This window comes from Athene cunicularia, assembly GCF_003259725.1.
Source record: "Athene cunicularia isolate RWA chromosome 1 unlocalized genomic scaffold, athCun1 chr1_part1, whole genome shotgun sequence".
Lineage (NCBI taxonomy): Eukaryota > Metazoa > Chordata > Aves > Strigiformes > Strigidae > Athene > Athene cunicularia.
Window position 1 is genome coordinate 106,629,434 of NW_020799091.1, and position 26,640 is coordinate 106,656,073.

At 40.4% G+C, this 26,640-nt stretch overlaps 1 protein-coding gene across 6 annotated transcripts in view; it reads left to right on the forward strand.

Annotated features, from left to right (window-relative positions):
* The window catches only part of LOC113484008 (SAM domain-containing protein SAMSN-1-like), a 94,303-nt gene extending 91,661 nt beyond the window's left edge, over nt 1–2,642 (forward strand). For all 6 annotated transcript variants that reach the window (XM_026856091.1, XM_026856099.1, XM_026856118.1 and 3 more), the window contains one exon: nt 1,434–2,642. In XM_026856091.1, the coding sequence (XP_026711892.1) occupies nt 1,434–1,639 (206 nt within the window). In that variant the 3' untranslated portion in view covers nt 1,640–2,642. The remainder of the gene's footprint in view (nt 1–1,433) is intronic.
* The last annotated feature ends 23,998 nt before the right edge of the window (nt 2,643–26,640 follow it).

Genomic DNA, 26,640 nt, shown 5'->3' on the forward strand with positions numbered 1-26,640 from the left:
TAATAATCTAAATTTGACATGTTTCCCATTTTACCAGATCTTATAACTTAGAACAATTGAAACAAATGTCAGTACAAATTTCCCTTGTAGAAATGTTATAATTCTGGGAGCTAAACCAGATTTAGATTTTGCAGAAGGATAAAACCCTTCATGTATTAGGATTTCCATTCTGCCTGGACTTGAACTGAGACAGCTTAAATCTAACTAAAGATTCTATGATAATTAACCATGGAGTAACAAGTCAAGTGAAGTAAGGAAACGTTTTTTGCAAAAGGAAAAAGGTACTATTTTTCTGAAGGGCTAAAATCTGAGGTAAAACCATCTGTTTCCTGTGAGATTTGTTCCTTATATTTTGTTTGGAAAGCAAGCCACAGTTTGAAGTAAAAATACCATTACAGGAGGGTGATAACAAAACAAAACAACAACAAAAAAAGTAAGAAATTGAAAGATTTTATATTTTATAGCTTGTTTTCTCAAGAAATTTACTCTGAGTAAACATCATGTATTTCACAACCAGAAAATATGAACACAAACTTCAACGACAAGATATATTAGATTCATGATGTACAGGTATCCTGTCTGCAAGGAACCAGCTTGCTGAGCTTTTTTTGAAAGGTCTGTCGGTATCGTCGCCAAGTGCAAACTTGAGTTTGAATGGATTAGTCATACAGCAGCTAAACAAGGACAAATTATTTTCAAGATATTTTTTTTCTACTTAATTTTTGAGCAGTGTTCAAAACCATTCAGCAGGAGTTAGGCATCTTAGCTTTCTCTGAGGTCTGCGCATTTTAGAAAATAACCTTTTGGATATCAAGCTAAGCTTAGGAAGTTTCCATGAGCCACCCACTCCCACTGAAAAGTCCAGTGCTTTAGAAAACCTGATTGCCACATCTTTGTGCTGAGCACTTCTAAAGACCAGTGCATTATGTATCACTACACAGTACACAGAGTAGGCAAAAGGGGGTTTGCATTCAAAAGACACAACATCTATAATGTAGTGTGTTACAAACGAGATGTAGTAGGCTGCATGATTAGTTGCATGAGCAGGGTCTGGAATACATGAATGTTGAAGGGCAAAGCTGCCGTCTCTCCTGTGGGCATGATGACCACACATGGTGGACTGTTGCACCTGTGGACAGCCTGAAGGACCTCACTCTAAAGGATGAGGCCAAAGTCTCCAGTATTCATCTCTGAACAATATACTGCAGGATCAAAGCCAACCTCAACATCAGCTTGGAAGTTGTTATACTCATGTAATAGTATTTTTAGTTCTTTGATGCTGAGGTTTCTGCTTCTGATATTGATCAAGTCATGTGTACATTACCAGCTCTGTTTCTCCAGCTCTTCAAGATCAGTCATGTTACTATCTCAAACTCTTTCCGAGGATACTTATTTTGACAATATTTTTCTTTCTTTTTTTCTGTTCTTTCTAGTTGAACAACAGCAGAAAAGTGAGAGTGCTCAGGAGATGCGGAGCTTAAGCCCCCACCACGGCTTTGACAAATCACAGTTAAATGACTGCCCAAGAGATTCTGGCTGTTACATCTCATCAGAAAATTCAGATAATGGTAAAGAAGAAGTAGACCCAGAAAGTCTGTCTGACATGGTGCAGTCAATAACAATCACTGAACCAAACTGATTCAGTCTTGCTGCTTTCTGTAGATTTTCAGAAAAAACAATCAGATTTGCCAGGATCATGGCACAGAAGTGGAACACAAAATATTCTCAACATCAAAAATCTACTTTTGTCTGCTGTATGATGATCTAGACTGTTTAATATGTGGAGACCTGATAGCTAAATGTTAGCTGATAATAAGAATATCTCATGCTTTTCTTTTATACATAACTATTTATAAATAACTGTACAGCAAATGCATTTTCTATAATATTAGGGAATTGGTTTAGGTAGTGGCACATAATCTGGACATGTTAATTTCTGGAACTGTTCAAAATGTAAATATTGTACATAATTATTTTAAATATATATGGATTAATCACACTGTCTCTATTTTCAGGTGTGTTTTGCTGATATTTGTATAGAAGGTATTTTCACTGATATATCATCATAATGAAAAGGTGGTTACATTCACATCCTACTTTGAAAAGGACCAAGCTAATTCTCATTAATATTAAAGCTGTTTCATGTCATTCTTCTCTAAAATGGGCTCTAAAGTAGGCTATCATCTCCTACACTTTATCCTGGAGGTACGAAAGAACTGTAGTGTGAATCTGAATCAAGCTCTCTGTGTTCATTATCTTTGAGAGAATGTAGCTATCTGAATGGCTTAAGCACTGGCAATTTCTTTATTGTTATTTTCACACCTGTTCTCATTCTTCCCAAGCACTAAATAGAGAATGCAAGATTGGAGAAAAAAAAAAAAATCAGTATCAGTGGTATGCTTTTATAATCATTTTTTTGTGAAGGTCTTGTTTTTTGTGCGTGCTGTGAAGTTTGTTAATAGAGTATTTGTTTGTATACAAAACAGAAGCTAATAAGGTTATTGTGTACTATTGTCTTCCATATGAAATTTTACTGTCATTTCCCAATATATTTTGCACTGGCATACACATTTTAACGGCCTGTCTTCTTTTAGAGTACTTCCTTCAACAATAAACAGAATCATGTTTGAGCCCTTTAAAAACTACTTGATTTTTAATGTGGTCATTATATTTCAAAGACTGCTCTGTTTTAAAACTAACACAGTAAATGGCAACTCTACTGAGTATTTTTATCATGCATAATAATCTGTGTATCAAATCAACAGAGAAACTTTTTGCTCACTAATTAGTCACACAATTTTCATAATTTAAGGCATTTTAAATTTATGTTACAAATTTTCCACATATTATTAACAACTTAAAAGAAAATGAGCTTCAGAAGAGATGAAACACGGAAAGTTCCAAGAAGAGTATTTCTGAAGAAGCTATAAACAAATGGAAAGTTTTTCTTCCTTTCTTTTTCTTTTTTTCCAATGGAAATGCTTTCTGTAGTTTTCATGACCCCTCAGATGACTACTGTTGTCACACTCCTAAAACACAGATCTGCTTTGAAGGCTATAGTTTAAAAATGGCAATTTTAGAAAATTGCATTAACTAGATTTCAAAGATTTGAAGTAAATAAACTCTGTTTAGAAAAAAAAAAAAAATAGGAGTGGGAGATGTTTCTGGCTTTAACTTACTTTTTACACTGGCAACAATCATCATTATTTAGCAGCAATGACCCTGTATTGCCAGGTATGGTGGGGATGCAGAATCCCTTGACATGATGAAGTATGTGAGAACTTGTATCAAGCAGCTATATTTGTTTCTTAATGCTTTTCTAACCAGTAGTATGTCATGACATGCAGTACTGACTTTATTTAATATGACTTTGATAACTTCTGAAACAATGTATTTGGATTGGCTTCTATTGTCTCCTCATTCTAGAGAAGGACTAAAGTCAGCTTGAATTCCTCTAAGAGGAGTTTATCCTTATGGCCTTTGTAGCAGAGGAGCTTAATCTTCAGGTTGCTTCTATCTAGACTAAGATTGCTGAACCTATAACCATATGTTGAGGTGAGTTTACATATGGATATGACTGTCAAGAAACAGATAAGTTATCTGCGCAAGTACTAACAACCACAGAGACCAAAGGTGTATTGTGATATAAATAGTCTGAGAAATGTTTATTTGCATAGATTTGCAAAGGATGGGCAAGGCTTTCAACAGAGCAAAATACCCAACAGCTGCTATTATTTTACAGGAATCAAACCCTGCTTAACTTGGGCTGATTGGCAAGAGGATAAAGGGGTAAGGTTAAGTAGTTGGTAACCACGGGCATGAACTGCAGTTTAACCACTCCTGTCTCCAGTCAGCAAGGCTCTGTCCAAAGGGCTTCTTGTTTAGAGAAATGTGTCAACTGAAAGCTTGTTCAAGACATTTGTAACTTCCTGCGAAGGCAGAGCAGATTAGATCTCAAACTGACAGGCTTCTGTTCTCTTGAGCTATTCTGAGAAAAGAAATGCGGAAATTTTGTACCACAAAGAAAAAAAAAAAAGTGTGTTTCCTAGCAAGAAGTATGCCCAACCTTCTTTCATCTCTCAGTGGTCTCATTAATCACACTGATCATGAATTAAACAGTAATAGCACAAACAGTTCTCCGACCAGCTTTAGTGCTGGGTATTCTGAATAAAAGATAACTCTAGGAACTCTTGGAGAAATTCTGGTGGAGATCTGAGCCACTTTTGAGGAATCTTTAAAATGTCCCAGAGACAGGGAACAGAAGCAAGCAGCAGAGGTTTTGTTCCTCTCTGTCACTTGCTCAATGGTGTCATGTCTCTTTTTATTTTTAACCTTCCTCTACGATTAAGGAGGACTATAAGGTTTGCAAGTCCCTTGTTTGGAGATAACTGAGAGTCCAGTGTTCCCTGCAGTTATAAAGCATACAGAAAGATGCAGAACCAGCCTGTAATAGTAGAGGAGAAGAAGCTACCAAGGCTAGCCCTACTCACCTTTAGCCGGTGGGGACTTCCCCTGCCGCAGAGGGCCTCCTCGGTGCAGGTGCAGCAGACTTCCCCCCAGGGCTGCGGTGCTGGGCTGGCTGCTGGCACGTGTGCTGCCACCTGCCCCGGCAGAAAGCTGGGGACTCGAAAAGACTTAGGTGACCCACAGAAAAATTCAGGTGGTGGCAGGGGCCCTTGTCCCCAGGGAAGAACCACCTCTGGTCAAAGTTAATGTTGCTTTTAGCGGCACTGCCTCACGCTTAGCACAGTTTGACTGCCATTCACAACTAGCATCACGTTAAAGGAGGGCTGCTCTACCATAAAAGAGGGTATCAGAGTGCCAGAGCACAGCCGTGATCCACACAGATTAGCCTGCAGATCCCGGGAGTCAGCATCCTGCTCTCTGGGTTTTGTAACAAAACTTCTGAAAGTCAGAGGGCATAAATGCATCAGCGATGAGTCTAGCAACAAGGAAGGGTTTGCATTCATTTTGCTGAGGTGTGAATGAGCACATGAAGCATAAGGCAGAACATGGGCATGTCTGTGGAAATTCTGAAGGAGACTGCTCTCCAAGGGACTCAACTAATTACCAGCTGCCAGCTGGGCTTTGCAGCACTTGCACAATCCTCTGAGGCCAGCAGTCCAGACAATTTTCCATGCACCTGATCGACCCATTATCTGTCCCATACGTCACCAATCCTACCACTGAGTGGCCAGTCTCCTGTGATGCAAGGAAGCCCACAGCTCACTAGTTATGATATAAGAGGGGCCTTTATACCATAGCACTTATTCCCAGGTAGTGGCAATTAAACTAATTTCTGGCATTGTGAGGTGATCTGCATCACACTGGTGGAGCCATTAGAAAAGAATGATTCAGAGAGCACAAGGCAATATTGAAAATAAAAAGGATACCTTGGGTGTTGTGAACAAGATTGGCCAGTTTCTAAATGTCATTAGGTTCACAGGATGAGTACAACCAGCCCCTTTCCCTGTAAATTAACTGTTCCATCAAGCCAAGGTCAATACAGTTCTTTCTGCCCACAGATACACACATATGGACATACATAAATCTGTGGTTTCAACAGTTAAGGAAAAACATTCTATAAACTCTTTCATTGCCTTGGGTCACATTAGCAGCTTTGTGGCTGTCCTAAGACAGCCTCAGTGGCAGTCTTGCAACTTAGACACATGTCATCATTGATGGTTGAGACTTCCTTTATGTCAGAGGGGTAGTTCCACCACATCTAGTAACAGCATGGCAAACCCTCTGTTTCTTTTTCACAGCTCAAAGCTGGGGTTTGGGTTATGTTAGCCACTGAAGAAGTTATTTGCATCATGCTCTGATGTCTGCTGGCTGTGTATGTTGTACTACTGTTTTGTGCAATGACATTCTATGGTCAGTTCCCGGAATATGTTACGTAGGATGGTAAGTGTCTTCTTTTCATCTGAGTTCCTGCATGAGGTGTCACTTGCGTCCGTGATTATTGCTCCTTGGTAGGCAATGAGCACATTTTTCTCTACAGCCTCAAGAGAATGTGGAAGAGACTATAATATGGCTGTGTAGAGCATCCAGTTTATATGTCTATAGTGTTTGTCTTAACTGATGAACCCATCAGCCTGTGGCTCCTCATCTGCCTCTGAAGTCCTGAGAGATGGCACTAGCTAGTAGCCTTGTCACAGACTAACAACCAGCCAGCGATTTTGTCAAGCTCTATATTTTACCTAGCCCTAGAAGAAGGGCTTGACTGTTCACTGGAAGAGCAACAAAAGTGGTGTCAAATCTTCTATTTCCTCCTGTCTAGAGAAGGCCAAGAAATGCCACTACAAGCACATGACAAAAGGGACTGGGGAATAGTAATATATTCAGTGAAACACAGCTGTTAAATCTACAGTCACATCATGTATTCATAATAAACGGCAGTAATTGAAGTGAACCTGAATTTCTTGGGAAATACGTATTCTCTAGACAGACAAAACAGGTGGGAAGAGGTCCATGCTAGGCTAGGGGGATCTGAGAAAGTAATTTCATTTTTTTTGGCTAGGCAGAATTTGGTCTGACTTGCCTAGCAATCTTTCCTAGGCATGAGATCTGTCTACTGACAGCAAAGGCATAGAAAATCTGCCTGTGCCAGGAAGTCAGGCACAAATGGGAAGTCATGCACAAGAGGGCTGTAGGGCAAGTGGTGTTGCTTAACAATTCACATACCTTGGCTGCTTAATTTAAACCTGGCCACTGTCCCACAGTGTGTGTATTGCCTGGGCAGAGCCCACATGTCCTCACCTCCTAAGGCCCACTCCCCATGCCAACCAACTACATTAATGCCCCCCTACTCACTGGTGCTCTGACATGGGGCTGTGGCAAACCCTGGCCTTTCTCTAATGATCCATGTTCAGAGATCTCAAATTTCAAAGTCTGAGTCTCCATGGCTTCTCTGTGCTCACAGTGAGTAAGGGTTAGCTGTACCCTTACTGCTGTCCCATTACTTCCCCATTATAGAAGCCATGCAAACCAGGTTTTCCATCATACTTATCTTCCTTCCTCAGTCATGATTTCTGGAGGTGCTCTCCACTTATGGAAGGGCCCTCCTGTTGTGTGCCATACATGGATTTTTTAGGTTGGAACATCAAAGGTGCAGACATGTTGTGCAACTCAGCAACTGGGACACAGAGACAGGTCGAGTGTGCAGGGCCATAGGGCAGTTTTGACACTCTTTGGCTACCAGTCATGTCCACATGGCCAAGGGAAGACATGGGAGGATTTCAACCTGAACCATTCCTAAGCCTTAGCTTTCCTGCAGAAGGAGTCAAACTGTGTGAATCATAGCAACATACAAGCATTAAGAGGTACTTGGTGATTTGGGACGGAGTTTGAATACAGCATTATATACTCCACTGCCATGACAGACAGCCTCTGCTGCTTCTACTCTCTCAGTTTTTGAAGGACCCTCATATGGACAATACTGACGTGCTTTGCTTGGATGCCCACTACTTCGTGCAGGTCTCAGTGACTGCTTCTGGAGCTGGTTATCTCAATCAGAGCTGAAAATCAGGTCTCAGCCTTTCGCCATTTTTCTGTGAAAAAAAGCAAAGTACTTTTAAGTTGTGCCTATGACACACATTATATCACAAATCTCTCTGAAATGTTCACCATCATGTTAGAGAGCAGTCCCTTGCTGGCTATCAAAAAAAATCCTCCAGGGAAAGCGCTCCTTAAAATACTGTCAGCAATAACCTTACACTTCACAGAGTGCAAATGTAAAACAAATGGAAAGAGAAAGCCACTCATGTGGGGAAAATACGCTTTAGAGAAAAATGAATACAGCATAACTGAGGAACTTGCATGCTTTCAGAGAAGTCTCTCTGTATATTACCTAACTACTCTGCCTCCTAAGTTTGCTCTCATCTTTAACATAAGAGGTGAATGACTCGTACCATTATTTACACCAACATATTAAAATAAAACATAACTTACTGGAAGAACAGTTATTTCTCTTTAAATACCTTTGTGGTAAAAATACACAGTAAATACTTATTTTATTTCCTTGCCTATCTGCCTAGCTACATGGCTATTTAAAGACAGCAATGAAGTATGAAAAGGAGATAGCAGATTGTTAGAGTAACTGATAGTTCTGCACCACTCAGTAAATGCTATGAATATGCCTACAGGACATCTACCTGTCTTCTTAGTTCTGCTTTATTTTTAGACAAAATGTATTATCAATCTTAGCTCATTTTAACTTGTTTAAGCAAAATGTGCTTTGTAACCTAGAAAAGGCTTCTATCTGGGGCTTTAGAGAGGTTGCTTTCTCATTTTGCTTTCAGAGTGAAGGGGAAGCCCTCGTTACTGGAAGTGGTTGTGTGACCAGTGACTTTGTCAGCTATGGCTTCCTTTCATTAGGAAAAAAAAAAAAAAAGGGAACACTGACTGGTTTGGACTGAATTTGTGGACATATGTAGAACTTAGTTAAGGGATCAAAAATACAGTATGTTGTAAAAAGCATTAAGACTGCGGCTATATTGGCCAGGCCCTACAGGTAGTTAGTGAGATCTATGAAAGGAAAGACAATGTCTGAGTGTCTATCAGAACAGGACCCATATACGAGAAAAGCTGCATATAGTCTGACTTATACTTTTAATATAGCAGTGAATATGTGTTTACTATAACACAGATTTGCTTTGTGAGACAGACCAACCACCTATAATTGTCACATAAACTCAGTCTGTGCAGAACCATAATTTCACGTTTTACTCTGAAGAAAGACCTAAATCTTGCACAACTGGCAGAGAATTTAGACATTATTTGCCAAAAATAAACAAATTTGTGTGAGACGTGATTCAACAACTTAAGATTCTAGGTAACAGGATTAGCTACATACAGTAAGTAATTCACAGTTTCAAAATTGAGTACAGGGGATCATTTAATTAAAACCTATTCAACTGAAAATCCTATTTATCTGAAACAAATGTTTGCCCTATCTATAATATCAACAAACTATTCACATGAGCAACTAGCAATAAACAACAGAAAGATGCACAATGAATGTCAATTAACACAATCTGCTTTCAAATAAACTTGCAGTTTATGTATACAGCTTTAGTACTGTCCTGTGTATCCATTATAAAGGTCAATTAACCTCAATTGCAGCTAGTCAGCTTGTTCTAAAACAAAATCAGCATAAGATACCTGTTGGGTTTTTTTAAATCAGCATCTCAGCAATTCAGTTGCCTGGCACTAAAGAACTTCTAAATTGTTAAAAGTCTTTGCTAAAAGTTTTTTTTAGAAAATGTAAAAAAAAAAAAAAGTGAGGTTGGCTAAAATTGGTGAGATGTCACAGTGTGGCTGCATAAAGCTTTTTAAAAATATTCATTATTCAGCATATAATCATACAGATTCAGAACAACAAAGAGCTTTAGTATGTGTGTGCCTCAAAGGATGAAAATCTTCCTAAGTAAATCTTTCGATGCATACACTAATCCAAGACTACACTAACAAATCTCTTGAAATGGAAATCCTTGCTGAAAATGGCCTGTATGCTTTAAATGCTATCAAAGATTTTTTTTTTTTCCCCTCTCCCCTTTGGCTGCAGAATGTCAGCATTTATGGTAAAAGTCAATCAGGTGCTCACTTGTTCTGCTTAATCAGGAAGAAATGGTACCACGTGCGCGCTGGGAGCTCTCATCTGAAATTGCATAAGCATCACTAACTCAAAGGACCATCAATGTTGTAGAAAGAAAAGGCAAGTGTTTAGAAGTCTGACATAGTGGTCTGTGAAAGAGGCATATGCATAACGCTTTAAATGAGAATATTCGTAATTACAATCAGGAAAATACAGGTGAATCACTGAACTTTGAGAAATGCTTCTTTTCTCAGATGTTAATAATTATATTGCTAATTAAAACCAACCAACCAACCAAACCATTAAAACCAATACAGATCATTGATCACTTTTCAGGACATCATCCAGTGGTCATTGCAGCTACTGACCACACCAACCATTGAGTCAGGCTTATATCCAAACTGTCAGTATTTGGGAGGCTGTTTAACTCACTTCTTGAGTGAAAAAAAATGTGAAAGGTAGTGGCTAACACCATGAATCACATTTCTGGCCCTACCAGATGCTTCTAGAGTCTTTCTGAAGCTGATGATAGTTATAAAATGACTACAGTGGTCATTTTCTCTCTGTAAAGAAAACATACATGACTGTACAAAGACCTAGTTGGAGAAAAGCTTGCTTTCACAGAGTGTACTGACAAACCTTCATTCACCGAAGGTTAACAGGGGCTCTGTGCCTCTGTGTCCTTTATGATCTTTGTCTTTGCTGTAGGCAGACAGTGTTCAGTGCTACAGTGCAATTTTCCCAATGCTACCACTACTGAGGCTTATGGAATATAAAAAAAACATGCTAAAACTTGAGAACATAATTATACCAGATATAAAACTGTTGGAAAATGCTTAGTTTTCTGGGTAAAATTCACCTGTGTCTCTAAGGCCTATGAAACACTTTCTTACTATTGCAATCTGAGAACTAGAGTCTCTTAAATGCATTAGAGTATCCTGACTCACTGCTTCATCCTACTTCAGTGCTTAAGTCTTCCTAAAGGTGATCTTTACCACTTCATGGCTATTGCAAACATCAAACTCCATTACACTGTTTAACTTACTAGAGTTACATGAGTAAAAATTGCAACTAGCATTCATAAAAAATATAAGTCACATCCCTGGCTGATGGGTATGTGCTTTCTAAATTCGGCTACAAATATAAACACGATTCATGACTACAGAAGAAGTGAAAACCTTTCTTTTAATTTGTTCACATCACTAAAAGAAGCCCTCCTAAAAACAAGACAGTGTCTGAATCTTAGCATTATGATTGCAGCATGAGACAGAGCATGAGACAGTGAATGGTTTGATCTGTATGAACCAGGCTAGAAATCTTCTGCTAATCCCTAAGTTTCATGTAAAAAAAGAAAATGTGCAGTTATTGATCCAGGATATGATGAGATGCTGGAGGTCCTTCAACGGAAAAAAAATATTTACTATGATTTCCCACTAGTTGAAAAACTTTGCAGTGAAACAGTTCTGTACCCCCATAAGAACTATTTGCTAGAGGAAAGCATGCCTCATAAATCATGGGGTTTAGTCTGGTAGTGTTATAAGAAATAGACCATCTGAGTCAGCCAGCTTGGAGTAAGGTAATACCTCCTAAAAGGCATCCTGAACATCATCAGGGTCTTGTGAAACAACATTTTGATTAGCTAAGTGAAAATGAATCACAAGTGTTGGCATACAGCTATGCTATCATTTTATTCAAAGAATGATCAATCAGTAGCAGAGTGATGAAACATTAAACAGAGAGATCAATTCAAGACATTATATTCTTACAAGACTTCTAGATTCTCTACTCAAGACTTGATAGTTTCCACAAGACTTATCAGACATGGATGATAATTACAAAGATATGGTAATTGTGGGCATTAAATCAAGCGTACAAGCTAGATCTGCTGTCACAGCAAGAACTTCTTCATTGAGAACTGGCAGAGAAGGATTTTCTTCCCCCTCGACTGGCACAGCAGGATCCTCATCCAGCCACTGGCACAGTAACAGGTTCCACTTTAAATCTATCCTATCTACACCCTGTTGAAGTAATTCAGTTAATTGCATGCATCAGTCTTTGGAGAAATCTTTTATACTGCTAGTTATGTCCTTGGATGAGTACAGTAGCAATCAAGCACTGCAGTAGCACACTGCTGCTTGCTAGATCTGGAATCACTGCTACAGAGCCAAGACTCCACTTAAGCACCAAGGAACCAAGAAGGCCACAAGATCATCTAAGCTTTTAAATGCTATAAATTACTCCAGAAGGAATGTGCTGTATGCATAAATGTTCACCATGGCCAAAGCACAATAGAGGGGGAAAAGCTAGGCAGATTATGACTTGACAATTTAAAGACTTTTAAACTAATGCTAGGTTTTGTTTTTTTTTTTTTTAAGCTTTAGAGGAAGGGGAAAAAAAAAAAAAAAAAAAGGAGAGAAAGAAGAAAGACCAAGTAAAACCAAAAGAATTGCAAGGAAGGCCAGACCAAATATTCACCCAGACAGCTGAGCCACAGTTCTACACATCGTGCCAATATTGACTTCCACATAAAGTCCTATTTTTTTATAGAAAAGGTTAACCTTCCACAATTTACTTACTCATGAAATATAAGGTGAACAGAGACACTGATGCAAATGATCCAGTATATTAAAAAATGCATTGAGCCAGGAAACATTCAAAGATCTGTTATAAATTATCTTTTAAGGTCTGGAATAGCAGACATAGTGCCTGTGCCAAGTCCTATTAATTGGAATAGCTGGATTTAGAAGGAATCTGCTTTTAGGGTTGGTCTCAAAAAGATATAGGGCCTTCCTGTCCCACTCATCCTTTTAAGATTATTTTAAAGAAAGGTTATAGATAGCCTATCACATTGTTAGTTGCTGAGTAGCAAAGCAGACATGGCCAACTGGAAGTATATGTTTCAAAGGAGCAAAGTATAATAACAACTGTTTGATCCCTTCCTATCCTACCCTATAAAAGTTATCACTATCATTTGTAAGGGTGGAGGAGAAAGAGGCTAAGTTGGCTTGGCTAGATTTTGATGTGAACTGAAAATGTTAGGCTGTGGTGTTCCCCTTCCCCTGTTGCCCTCAGCAATCAGAGAAGTAACCAAAGACAAGCAGGAAAGAACTGAGTTTATTCTCTGCTGATCTTAATAACAGTTTTTTTCTGTTTCTCTCTCTGGCCTAGGACACCAAAAAGATGAGTTCACACACCCCCTACTTTATTTTTAACTACTATTCCACTGAGTCAGAGAATTTGTGGTAAAGCTGGGAGTTTGAAAGAGCAGGAGCCTATGAAGAAATTCCCCCAAACTTCCCACTGACTGTGGAGCTGAAAGGCCTGTAGCTGTCAGGCCCTAACTTAAGGCTTGACTGCATGAAGTAGTCCATGTGGGGCAGTAATACCTCACCAAATCTCTGTGCAATTTTATTCTGCAGTAATACAGCAATTCTTTCTTTTTTATGAAGAACCTAGGCTTGTGAGGGAAGGTTTTGTACAGTAGATCAATTTTAATTAAGACCCAAACAATACAATACTCATGCGCTTATTTCTTGGAGGAGGCAAATCTTCACGAAGAGAAAACTGCTAAACTCCAGAATCAGAGAGTTTAGAGATGGGATGAGTCCTTCTCCCTGTAGGACTGTTCTTTAGTAGTTAGGTTTACAACTTGCCAAAATTTGATGAGATGAATGGAAAGGTTTTGGTACAGAGTGGGACAGTCTTTAAAATGAATTGTACTTTTCCTTTAAATATGAGTAATGTGCTAGATGGTAGAGAAGTGAAAGGGGAGAAATTGGATAGGTGGAGAAAAATTCCTTGAGTACAAGATCTGATAGAGAGATATTTGCTATGCAGGCTGTGCTGAAAACCCTCTAGCACTTTGGAGGGACCATTCTGGTCTAGCTTACCCACTGTAATTGGGGCAGAACAGGGCTAGTGTTGGGACAGCAAGAGAAATTCCTTGCAAAAAGGATTTCCTCTGACAGGTGCAAAGCCAAAAGAGACAGCAGACTATGCAGTCAGCTGGGTTTGTGTTTCACAGTCCTTTGCTCAATATGTGAAGCTTTTGTGAGGGCCATGCAATTTCATCAATCAAGCATGGAACAACCCAGACACCATGTCCTCACATGTTCAGGTGCTCTTTACAAGCTGCAGTATTTTAATACTTTATGAAGTAATACACCCAGACAAAGCTGGTTTCTCCTACTTCTGCTAGAAGGTAAATAAGCAGTAGCAATTTTTACAACTACACTTTCTCAATCTTTTTAAAGTCAGTTGGTAACTTATGTGTTCACTTCCTTAGCAAAAAAAGTGCTTGTGCAGTATCTGCCACGCGTGCTCTAACTATCTGGCATTTAATCATTCTTTTTAATTTAATTCAGAAAGATAAGTCCTCTTGTGTCTACTCCTTTCAGGACGTGACTTACTTCCTGTGTAATTTCACTTTGTGTGGCATGAAAAACAACTATGCTGTTCATCTCTTCCTGTCTCCTCATTTTTAGCTCTAAGGTATAGAGCTCAGTACTGTTGCACATTATGCCAAAGGTCTATTAAGCAGCATACTGGTGCACCGATCTGGAAAAATGTAGCAGTCAATGATGCTGGCTGTATTCAGCACGAGCCTCGTAAATTGTGGACACGTTCTCTGCATCGCTTAAGAGGTGCTGAGGTATAAAAGAGAGAAGCTGTGCTACCTGCATGCATGATTGATTGTCAGCACTGAAACACTCCCTTAGAGTGCACTGCCGCTCCTTTGCCACCTTTGCTCCAAGGGGCATGTCAGCAGGGGAGGCAGAGACGAGAAAGAAGGGTGCAGGGGATGTGCCCAGATTATACGACTGTCCATCTGTATTCATTGTGACTTTAAGGCCATGGAGATGCTGCTAGATGTTACATGTCAGAGCAGCTCCCTGGCTGCCCCAACCTGGCTGTGGGCTGGCAGCCAGGCAAGGAGTTAGGAAGCCATAACCAGTTCCTCACTCTGCTTCAACAAACGTGGACTCAGCAAAGCTGAAGCTCTGGCCCAGCGCCTTTGCTGAACACAGAACCTGGGATGAGGGTGTATTTTTACCACTTGCATTCTCCCTCAAAGTCTGAGACTGGAACATTTATGCAGAATTCATTTGCTGAGTTTTTAATTCTTTGCAGGCAAAACAGTGCGTCAGCAAGTATTGTCTTGCTCTCTGAAACAAGTAATCGTCTTCAGCAGTGCTTCCAGTCGGAGGGTCTCCAGGGCTGACTCCAAGCTCTGCAGCCAAAGGGGATGTTTGAAAGAGATGGCTTTAGATTCAGCTCCAAAGTCTGACAGACTTTTTAAGTATATCACATGGCACTCCTTGGAATGTACTGCCGACCCTCTATTATGGGCATAAACTGTAATGTAAAGAGACACAATTTTTGCTAAAGGCTTTTACGTAAAAAGGTGGTCCTGCCATTACAAGTGGTATCCTGTGTTTCTCTCTGTTCTCCCTGGATCACATACCCCTGATGATATCAGCACCTCCACTCTCGCTGGTGTGAGCTGACACAGAATTTGGAAATAACCTCTTAGCTACCATCTCTGAGGGAGCTTCAAAACAGCGCCTGCCTGCCATGGGCTGTGAGCCACCAGCTGTGAGACCACGCTGCACGAGCAGTTCCCATGATGCCAGGCAGCCCTTGCAAAGCAGCCTCACCCCCAAAATCTTCCTTACCAAGTGCCCGAACAAGTACCAGGAATGATGCTCAAGGAAATTGCATTCATGGTATGGGCGCAAAACCAAAATAAAACACCTTGTCTTGATAACTGTTTCTGAATTAAGATAAGTATGTCCTCCACTATCTGGGTGTGACTGAAAAACTTAATGTGCTCTTCTTTCTCTGACCCTGCTATTTCTGTCACCAGTGTGGTGGTGGCAGCCATTCCCGCCTCCCCAGACCTGTCCTTCCCACCCGTGCGAGGGTTCCTGGGCAGGTCTTCAGAGCTGCAGTGGATGAGGGAAACCCAGTGGCCAAGCCACAAGACTTGACTCCCAGTAGGCCAAAAGGACAAGGGTGAATCCTCACTAAAAATGGTGGGGCACATCTCACCCGAAGGTGGGCCCTTGGCAGCACTGCCCACACACCACCACATTGCAGCAGACATGCTGGGCTCAGCACTTGCTTTTACCCAAGAAGTAACATCGAACTGCGTGGTGATGTGGGGAGACAGTGGTGAAACTGCCAGCCTCATGCCTGCACGAGAAGGACAGCCAAGCTGAAACCACCTCACCAAGCAAAACACCCTGGGGGCTGGGGGTTCTCACAGCCCCAGCTCATGGCAGCGCTGCTTTCCATTAATGGCACATGGGGAAAGTGTCCCCACTGTGGGGCACACGCGAGGGGAAGGCATGGGAGGTCACATCCTCTGGGCAGGTGTGGGGAAGGGGAGCACAAGGCGTGTGACGGCTCATGACGAGGAGCAGCTGTGGGGCGGGGTGAGGGACCTCAGAGCCTCCTGGACTTCCCCAGGACCTGACAGCTCAGCTGTCAGGTGCTCCTCCCTGTTGTAAGTAGATGGGAAAGGGAGTGTCTTTCCTTTGGAAAGGGGGATAATTAAGACTTCAGGACTTAATTTATTTGTCTTTGCCCTAAAAACGTTGCATTAGAAAGCTCTTGTTTTCTGTGGGGTTATAAAGGATGGCAAATGGATGGAGAGGCCAGAGGGCCAAGCTCTGGCAGACAAGGCGAGAGCCACGCTGAGGAATACCTCATGTTAAACAAACAAGGTAATTATTCTGCTCTACTTAGCACCGGCTAGGCCTCGTTCAAAGAACAGCATTCATTTTGGGGCACCGCATTTTAAAACAGACAGAGAAATTGGAGAGAGTTCAGATGAGAGCAACAAAAATGATTAAAGAGTTAGTAAATAAGACCTCTGAGAAAAGGTTACGAGAGCAGGGCCTGCTCGGTCTAGAGGAAAGAGGACTGAGGGGAAGCATTACTGTCTACAAATATGCAAAGGGCTGTTATGGAGAGGACGTAGACCAATTATTCTCATTAGAGAACAAGGACAGAACAAGAAGTAATGAATTTAAGACGCAGCAAGGGGGAATTTAGATTTAATATTAGGCAAATGTTATAACTATTGGAAAAGTTAGGCAATGGAACAAGTTTACAGAGAAGACTGTGCAGAATCACCCTTACTGGAGAAATATGGGGTTGAGTTTAGAAACTCATTTGTCAGGGTTAGGCTAAGACTAATGAAACTTAAAATCTTTCTCCAGTGCATGGGGATGTTCCTGAGCCCCTCATGGGCAGACAGTGAGGGTTCCTAACAAACAGGAGGCAATCGATTCAGAGGAAAATGAGAGGTTGGTGTATACGCACGTGTCACCACCACAGCACGTGCATGTGCATGTATATGAATACTACTGAAATTAACACTATGCAACAAAAGAAATGTTATCGGTAATCATAGACCTTATTGTTATCCCATGTTTTGTCCCAAAATGCCATGTGTCCACATCAGTCTTTCTCCAGCATTATGGAAACCATGACTAGGACATCAGTAAAACTGCATATACATTTCTGGGTTGCAGTTCTGCATTCTTCTTCACAAAGGATGATGAGCTCAGCAGGAAGCTCATAGAGCTTGATTTACAACCAAAAGAACATACAATGTGAAGTTACTGTGCTACTGCCATGGATGCTCCATCATTTTCACCCTTACACCTAGTTCAGATACAACTGCACAACTAAAACCAGGTTCTTCCTACTCAATGATTAACTTAACAGCAAGCCAGAAATCATCACAAGTACAAGCGGGGAACCACAGATGGTAAGGGAAGCAGTGAGTCACTCCTACTACTACCTGCAGTGTTTGAACACTGTAGCGCCTGATAAATGCCACTTTCTTGCCATGAAAATAGAGTGTGAACAGAGAAATAGCAGTATCTGAAACTCAAACATTCCCTTATATTTAGATTATCACTACCACTCCTGTGAAGCCCTAAATACTTTGAAAATCAACATAAGCAACCACTTTGCTTTAGAAGTTTAATAGCTATCAAAACATTTGGTGAATTTTTTCTAAAACATGAATTTCACCTTTTGTCATTAAAAGAATGTCCAACCCAAACCAAAAAGGCCCACACACTTGGTCCACTCTGAATCTTCAAAGGCTATTCTGCTATTTTGACTAAATAATAAAATTCATTGCAGGCAGGCAGTTTGTACCATTTAGCCTAGAATGAGGTTTTATGCTGAAATTAGAAATTCATTTGAAACAGGGGAAAAAATAAAATGGGGTGGAGCTATCATAAACAAAGTGTTAGTCCAACTGTGAAACACTGAAAAGGATGACAGTGTAGACGAGTGCAAGTACAAACTACTTATTTGCTAATACACTGTAGTCATCTGGAAACACTCCTCTCCTTGCTGTAGGTCAGTTCTCTGTAGAGGTTATCATCACTGACCAAGCTCTTTGTAGCATTTTTTGAGGCTATCGTAAAGGCAAGCAAGAAGCATGTGTTGATAAAGAACTGATTTGAAATGTCAGCCTTATGGGAGATGGTGCCAGCAGAGCTAGCTGGCGGTTGTTTCTTTTTTTTTTTTTTTTCTTTTTTCTTTTTCTACAAGTACAAGAGGATTAAAACCTTTCTGATCAGGAAGCAAACCCCGAGGAAAAGAAGCCAAAAGTCTGACAGGGCTGTGAACCTCATAGCCATAGCATTAATTTTGCAGGTGACTAATAATAAGGAGTCGATAATCCAAAGGATGATCTCTGAAGTGAAGAGCACCAAATTACTTCGGGGAGAAAATCAATTATCTCCAATGCAGTTTTGTGGCTGCACAGCCTACAATATGCAAATGCACAGAAGTTACCATAGACACAGAAACCTGAATATCAAACTTACTAGAAAAAAATCCAAGGAATTTTACAAGAATCATAAAAAAAAATCCTCCTCATGAATGGATGCATATCTGCTTTATTGACACAGCTACAATGTTATTCTAATATTTTTCATCACAAAGGCTGACAGCCGTCTAGAGATGTCAGCATCTATGAAAGAGATGCTGCACTGTGGTGAAAGCAGAACAGGGTGACTGGGTCTGGGAGGCAGCACAGAAATCAAATTATCATCAAATACTGTGGGCAGATTTTTAACATCTTTTCTCTTGCTGAGTGGTGTCTCACTTCATAACTGGGTCACTGAAATTAATGGAACTACTTGCAAGTAAAACAGAACTCAGTGTGCCTTAGAGCATCAGAGTCTGACCCACAGTACATATTCAAATGTCACCTTGTATTTTAATGTATCTCAGACTTGAGAGTTTTTTAAAAATTATTATTAATTTAGAAATAGATTCCTTATTGGGATCAGGCTCCTTTTTTTTTTTTTTTTTTTTTTTTTTTTTTTTTCTAGAAGCATAAATGTCTTTAGAGAAGATGTCTGAACATTTGGCCACTTGTTACTAAAAATCCCATTTCCATGCATGTGTAATCCACATTCCCTGAAGGTTTTGAGAGCAAGGAGCTTACTGTTGATGAAAAGGGAGAAGCACAGCCTAAGGGCTGCTTGGGAACTCCAGATGGACAGAGGCCTCCAAGGGGAGGGTGCATTCCTCGAGCATCTGCTGGTGAGCCAGGAAAACGACTGTATGGGACAGACCTCATTTACATTGCAGTTAAGCACTGGGTTTAGGCACTTTGGTTAAAACGCATTTAACCTTTGGATTTAAGGATAATAAAACACTATTATCCCAGTTGCTGGATAATTGGCAAAAGGACTGTATCAATTGTGCTTAAAACTAAGAGTTTCCCTAATTACAAGCACCGCCTTTACGACCACACAAGGGAAACCTCAGAAAAAGCTGGGAAAGAAATGAGTCAAGAAAAGTTTCTTCCAGAAAAGCTTATTTAGGAGCAAGGATTTTTCTCAGCCTCCGTGTATCACTGGTATTTTCTAAAAATGGGAACAGAATGGTGTCACTTCTGAGATGTTGAAAAGAGCTGAAAGTACTTGGACTCAAGCCATGGAGAGAGAACTACCTAACTGAGCAACATGGATAAAGACCTCCTAGCCTTATTACATGATCTGAGGGAAGGGACAGACACTTCTCTCAGGGTTAAAAGAAAAAAAAAAGAAGAGCAGTGAGAGATCTTTGTGCCCCACAGGTGAATTTCCCCAATTCTGGACAACAAATTTTTAGACATAACAAGATTAAAAAAGTATTTGCGAATAGCCTCAGTACTTATGGCTGTGAGAGACAGACTGGGGTTAAGACTCTACTTGGAGGAGGCAGTCTCACCTAATACCATTTCACAGTTTCTCAAGCTTATTCTGTGACCCCTTTTATAACTGCTGATAATGGGCTCTTCAGAGACACTCACTGCCAGTGAGTATGTGGGGCTGAATAACACCTTCAGAGATAACTTGATTTAGTGCCCCAAGATGTTGGCATAGGGCACTAAGCTGGAGTTATTTAAATATTCTTTAAAAAAGAAGTAACTCCTAAAACCTTGAATACAGACCTTATTATTACATGTAGTACCTCGCTGAAAGCATCGTGAGTTGTAAGAAGCTGCAAACTTATCCGGTCCAAGGTCTATTCAATATAGGTACTCCCCATGTCACATGCCATGAAATCAAAGATTGTCTCTAAGGATGGTTTAGGTCATCCCCATGAAGTTCTAGGCTTCCCTGCTGGGGTGTTGTTGCTGAGTTAATTTTCAATCCTAAATTAAGCTGACACTACAACAGCATAAGCATGAGCATTAAATCCCCCACTGAGGGAACTCTTCTTTTTTCATTAGGTATAAAGTACAGCTGAGTGGTCCTCAAAATAAACATTTATGGCACAAAACAGTCAGTCATGGCCGAGACAGCTGGATGACAACTATTGTGCAAGTAGTGCCTCAAGTACACTCTTCACTCTTTTGAAGCAGCACTGAGTTATGCACACTTGCTTGTTAAACGATGTGTTCTGATACTGAAAATATGTGTACAGAAATAAACACTACCATCAAGATGCAGACACTGTACACCATACTCCATACTGTGGGGCATTCCTCTGCTTAGGCTCATTAACAAGAATTACCACACTAGAAAAATACATTGGTCTGCCTAACACATCAAGCGAAAAGAGCTGTCTCAGAAGGAGGCACTATGAAATATATTAATTCTGTGAAGACACTTACGGCATTGCCCTGGTTCAGCTAGGATAGGGTTAAGTTTCCCCAGCAGAGGGGGAAGGGATCTCCAGCCGGGTTATTCATACCATGCTGACGTCAGGTCCGGCCACGGGACCGCGGGAAATTTTTCCTTTGTGGCTTTGGTTGCGGGAAACACGGGGCTGTCTGTAACCATTGTGGTATTTCTCTGTATATCTTTTGTCTTGTTTACTGTTATTACTGTTTATTGTTGTTATCATTGGTACTGATGCTGTTCAGATTGTTGATTACACTGTTGTATTAAATTTCTTCTTATTTTAACCCGGGGTTTGTGCCCTACTTGTGTCTGAGGGTGGGGGAGGGACAACGCCAACGTGGTCTCTGGTCCCGGCAGGGCTCAAAACTATCACAGGCATACATAGGCCTTAGAAAAATTCTGTCCTAAGACCTGTTTTGTACAAGTTAGCCAATACCCTGCAACTTGAAAATCTTTATCCTTTCTATCAGCTTCTGTTCTTATTGTTAACCCGAAAGTCCACTCTGAGGCACGTGCAACACATTTAGCCTTCTATAAGGTAGATCACATCAAGAATTCAGTTCACCAAATCCTGACAAGATTTTTTTTTTTCAAGTAGCATAGGGAGCATGTATATATATTTAAAGATAACATGGGAGTTGGTTGCCTTAGTAACAGGATCTTTCAGTCATTGTGTTTAGTATTTACTCAGCACTGGAAATGTACACCGTATTGAGGAGAAATGTGGTATTTTTATTAGTCTACCCCTGCGTATATGCCCATCAGCAGCAAATGCATGCTGTGTAGTTTGACTTTCCATTTCTGAGCTATGTGAAACCTCTGAGAAGAGAGCATGCAGAAATGAAACCAGGGCACCTGGTGCAATGTATTTTTGTTACAAGTATTTTGAGAGAAAAAAACTGTTTTGAGTTTAAAGCACTGCACTAAAGATATTCCTGTCTCACAATTATACCTCCATTTGTAGAAGAGTGTAAAAGCACTTCTATTCCATGGTTTCATATTCTGATGAAAAAATCTACAGAAAATAGTTATGAGAAAGGATATTTCTACAGTGCCAGTTTCCACAACTGTAATAATGTGCAGTACAAATTTAACAAGCACTGTTAAATGCTGTTTTAACTGACATGTGGAGGGGGGGTTGGTGTAAGGTAATATACATTTAAAGGGCTATTTCAAAGCCTGCTTCAGTCTGTGAGAAGCAAGGCATCAGTTACAGCTGCATCAATTAAAATGCAGGAGAAACTAAGTAGAATAGATCTATTTCATTTTGGGTCCAGACAGGATGCCAAAAGGTTTATATCTCTTCTTCTGCAAACACGCCATGGGATTTTGCATCCTCCCAGCAAGACATCAGAGTTGCCTTCAGATGCTAAGCAAAAATCTGCCACCTCCAGCTGCCCAGTGGCTGCTGCGAGGGCGCAGGGATGGAGGCCAGGCTGACTGGGGACAGAGTGCCACCTACCGTGGCACAGAGCCTTCCCTCCGGGGCCTGCAGAGCCTGGCATCACTTTGCTCTGAAATCACAGGCAAAACTCCCCTTGGCTTGGACGGCTTTTGTTTCAAGGCCTAAGGACTGAATCATCCCCTTCCCACTTGGCTAGCAAGAGCCAACGGGATCACAGCATGCCACCGGTGGTGCAAAAGCGTGTTGCTCAAGACCTTATAGACCCAACCACACAGGGCTGATGCTGGAAAAGGGTTAACTGCATGAACTAACCAGGCAGTCTCTTTATTGTAATAGTCTGTGCATTACCTCATGCTCCTACAGTAACCTAGCTATTGCACCCACAAGACATCCACTCCTGGGCTGCTCACTCTCATTATAATTTCAGGTACTGTAAAACACTTCCGTATTATATCAATTTAATATCTGATATGGCCTCTGTAACGGTATGATATCATACGCTTCCAGGATGATGGACTCCAGTCTAATATGGCTTTTCCTTCTCTAACTACTGTGATCCTCTATCTGTTTTGCCATTCAGATGGAACAGAGCCTGATCAGATAGACAAGCAGAATGTTATAGTCACATAGAATAACTTAAATGTAATGCAGACAGAATATTTGTTCTATATTAAAAAAAATAAAAGCTGGAAAATAGATGTGGAAAGGCATAACAGTGGTGAGAGCAGGTTGAATCAGACATTTTGGCTGGTTAAAGCACTATCCAACAAATGCAGCTTTTTGTTTCATCCTGAACAGTTTTCTCCCTGATCCCGACTCTCAATTTTGTTTAGCTCTAAATATTATCGTATAGGTGGGTTTGCAATGGGCTTTTTAGTTAACTGCTGAAAATGAACCAGGAAGACTATGTTACCAGAAGGCATTTATCAGACTGTGTGCTCCCCACAGAGGGGCAGGCACATAATTCACCATGTTTTGTGTGCAGGGCTCTCCTGATGCTCCTCGAGTTGGAAGAGGCAGCAATGCCACACAGCACAGGTGCAAGGGAGGTTGCAAAGCACCCAGCTGGTTAGAGCTCAGCAGCAAGAGGAGCAGAAAGGTGGATCTGTTTCCCAGCAGCAATCACTTCCCCCAAGTTATTTAAAATCTTTGTGTTTGAAAACTTTCTTCATCCATTTCTTTTGCCTTCTTTCAGTATAGGATAGAGAAAGCTTCACGTTTCTGTCAAAAGAGGAGGAAAAAAAGGTAATATACATCGTTTAAAAATGGCATAGAGATGGTAAACTGATTTCCCTGACAAGCCCTTCATGAATTATCTCATTAAGATTATCATAGGCTGCAAAGTAAACTGCATTTTTCTTAGGACTGCCTTTTACAGGAAGAGCTCTGCTCTTAACTGTTTATCACACTTTAGAGCTAAAATCTATCAATCTGCACTAAAAAAATTAAGAGTTCTTCTGAGAACCAGGGAAAGGTTTCAGCTAGTAAAGCTTTTTGTCTAATGAACTTTCCAGAAAAAATAAAAAGGCTTTGCTTGTCCTGATCAGATTTTAGGGCCATGGAATTTTAAACTAAAATATATAAACCAGTCATACAGAAACGGGCTTATCCACAGCATTCTTACCCACACATAGAACTCATAGAACGAAGAAATGGAATGGTAATGAATTACTAGCCCTCAGTGACTGCAGGTAACAGTCAACTCGATGTTATTTTATGGGAGGATCTACTCTACAAAGTCAAATTATCAAAGTGGTTTAACTATTTGGCTTCCAATCACATACCCTTTGGAATTATCTGGACATGTCACATTTTCCCTATATTGAGCCAGAACGTGTAATCCAGCTTCAAAAATCTATTACCAACTGGGTCCATACACAGCATGATACAGAACGATTGTTTTGTTTTAAATGAATGTAATAGCAATGAGGATGCAAACACACATCTTTCAACTGATATTATTTATTACCACTGAAATTGCAAAACTTTTCTTTACCATTTGTTTCTATTTTGCTGATATGCATATTGCAGGTATTGTAGATGTGCAGCAGTTGTCTAACTATATTCTTTTTGAATAGTACATCGTTATATATCTGTATCTGTCCTACAGTTCTTCTGTCATACCTAACTGCTTCTGGAATGAAAGCATGGAAGATGGTTACTGTAGCATATGGCAGACAGAGAAGGACAGGTAGCATGTTGTATTGTTCCTTGGATCCTTTTCAGCAAAGTGAGGGTAAAGTATTGATGTTGCATGATATGAACTGAATAACTGAATCTATGTCTCCTTCTGAGAGACAGGACAGCTACGGTGGGAGTAAACAGGTAAGGGAAAAAAAGGGAATAAGCTGAAGCTGTCAAGGTCCTTAGGAAAGGGAAAATGTGAAAGAATTGACATATGTCAGCTCTGCTCACTTTGGGACTGACTGACAGCAAGAAAAGAGCTATGTTACTGAGATGGGAAACATTTGGGGCTTCTCCAGAACATACGAAGAGATGCATTCTTTGTCCCAACAATTCAGCAGAAATTAATATACTTCTATTATTAATCTTTCTGAGATTGCAAAATCCCTCCCTCACACCACTGTTTAATTGTAATTATTGGTATTGTGGGAGCACCTCAGCTTACTGACAGCCCCAGCTCACTTTGTGCTATGTGCTAAGAACAGAAAAAAAAAAAAAAAGCAGTCCTGCCCAATGAGACTGTTTGCACATAGTCAGAAATGTTTCTTAGAACCACGACATAAACATACTGTTGCATTTTTATCAGTATTTTGTATTTGGTAAAAATATTCTGAAGCTTAAGGGCTCAGTGCCCACAAATATGCTGGCACACAGATTTCACATATCTTGTAAAGTCTACTACTGTGCTGGTGTGTGCATATGCAGTAGATGATTTTTCAAATAGGCAAAAGCATGCACTTGCATATCTGAGCAGCAGGACTGAGCCAAAAGCATGGCACTGAATCACTGGCTGCAGGAAGGTGTTGATGCAGTCCAGTAGACATATACACAACTCAATCATTCAAGAAAGAGAAAGCTGGCATGGGACTTTTGTTTTATTGTGATTGCATAGAAAGGCTCATTTCTGGATGGATCATTTTCCATAGCAGTGCACGCTTCTTCTAGAATGGCTCTAAGTTTACTGTATCTGCTTCCAACAAACTTCTCTCCAGGCTAAAGAGACACTTGCTACTCACATGACAGTACATGGAGGAGTGATGCTGAGAAAAGAAGACACGCTGTGGCTAACATCTTTGCTTGTCTTGTAAGAGTAATCCAACTAATGTCGAAATGATTCCATCAATATTGTCAGAAAGAGGTTTAAGAGCCCTCCAGGTATGTTGCAAGCCTTGGCACAGGCAAAGACTAATGCGAAGTGGATGCCAATTGACCAGAGGTTCTGGGAAGCTAGGAAGCAACACTAAGGACCTTGACTTAGGCTGATGAGCCTGAGTTTTCCTCTTTGGTGTTCTCAGCATTTCTTTCCCTATTTCAGATGGATTAGAGTATATAAGAGGCATTGTGGGATATGCTGGCAAGTGCTATTGGTTTCACATACCACACTCAGAAACAAAACCAAACTGAGTTTGTATAATGCTAGACGAGCTTGCTCACATCTTAGACATATTTGAACTATGTATCCATTGAACTGAAGTATGCTGGATATTCATAGAATAATGACAACTCTGGTTTCTGCAGGATAGACACATGCCAGTAGGAAATGCCACTACAACTTTGCCGAAACAGCAACTATGAATAAGGACACTTCTCTTACATCAGATTTTTGCTGACCCTCCTTAATACAGATTCTTTTTCTTATCAGAATGGAAGAAGGCTGATGTTGTCATGAGCTCTCTAGAATAGTGTTTAAGACATCCTGCTTCAAATTGTATTTGGCCTCCAGGCTTCTTCTTTGTTCTTGAGTTGCTGAGTCACTGAATTTCTGTGTTCCTCTACTTCACACTGTGTAGAGAGGAATAATACATTCTCTTACCTATTATTCTTCTGTATACTTGGATTAGAAATAATCTAGGTAAGGGACCAGCTCTTCTATGAAAATAGGCATGGCATAGTTACTCCTAGAGTACCATAACACTATTTATAAGGGATAATTGAAATAGATCTTCTATGTCAGTGGCAAGATTCACCATAAAGGCCCAAAAGTTCTTATCCAGTGTATAAACCCACTGATGTACTCTAGGTGATACCTTCAGGAAAAGAACAATAAATATTCTGAGACTTGAGCTTCAGTACCCTACAAAAGGAAAAGCAAGACTTCTCTATCCACACATATTGCAAAAGCTCTTTTCCTTTGCCAGGGGAGCTCACTGTTAAAGCAGCTATATTTGAGTGCATTCCTCTGTTTATCCTCTTGTTGCCATTCCTAATAGGTAAAATTGACAAGCCTGACTGACATCTGTATGGATTTCATATACACAGCAACAAAGTGAATGAGAAAATGGCCTCTTGGGAGACTGCTG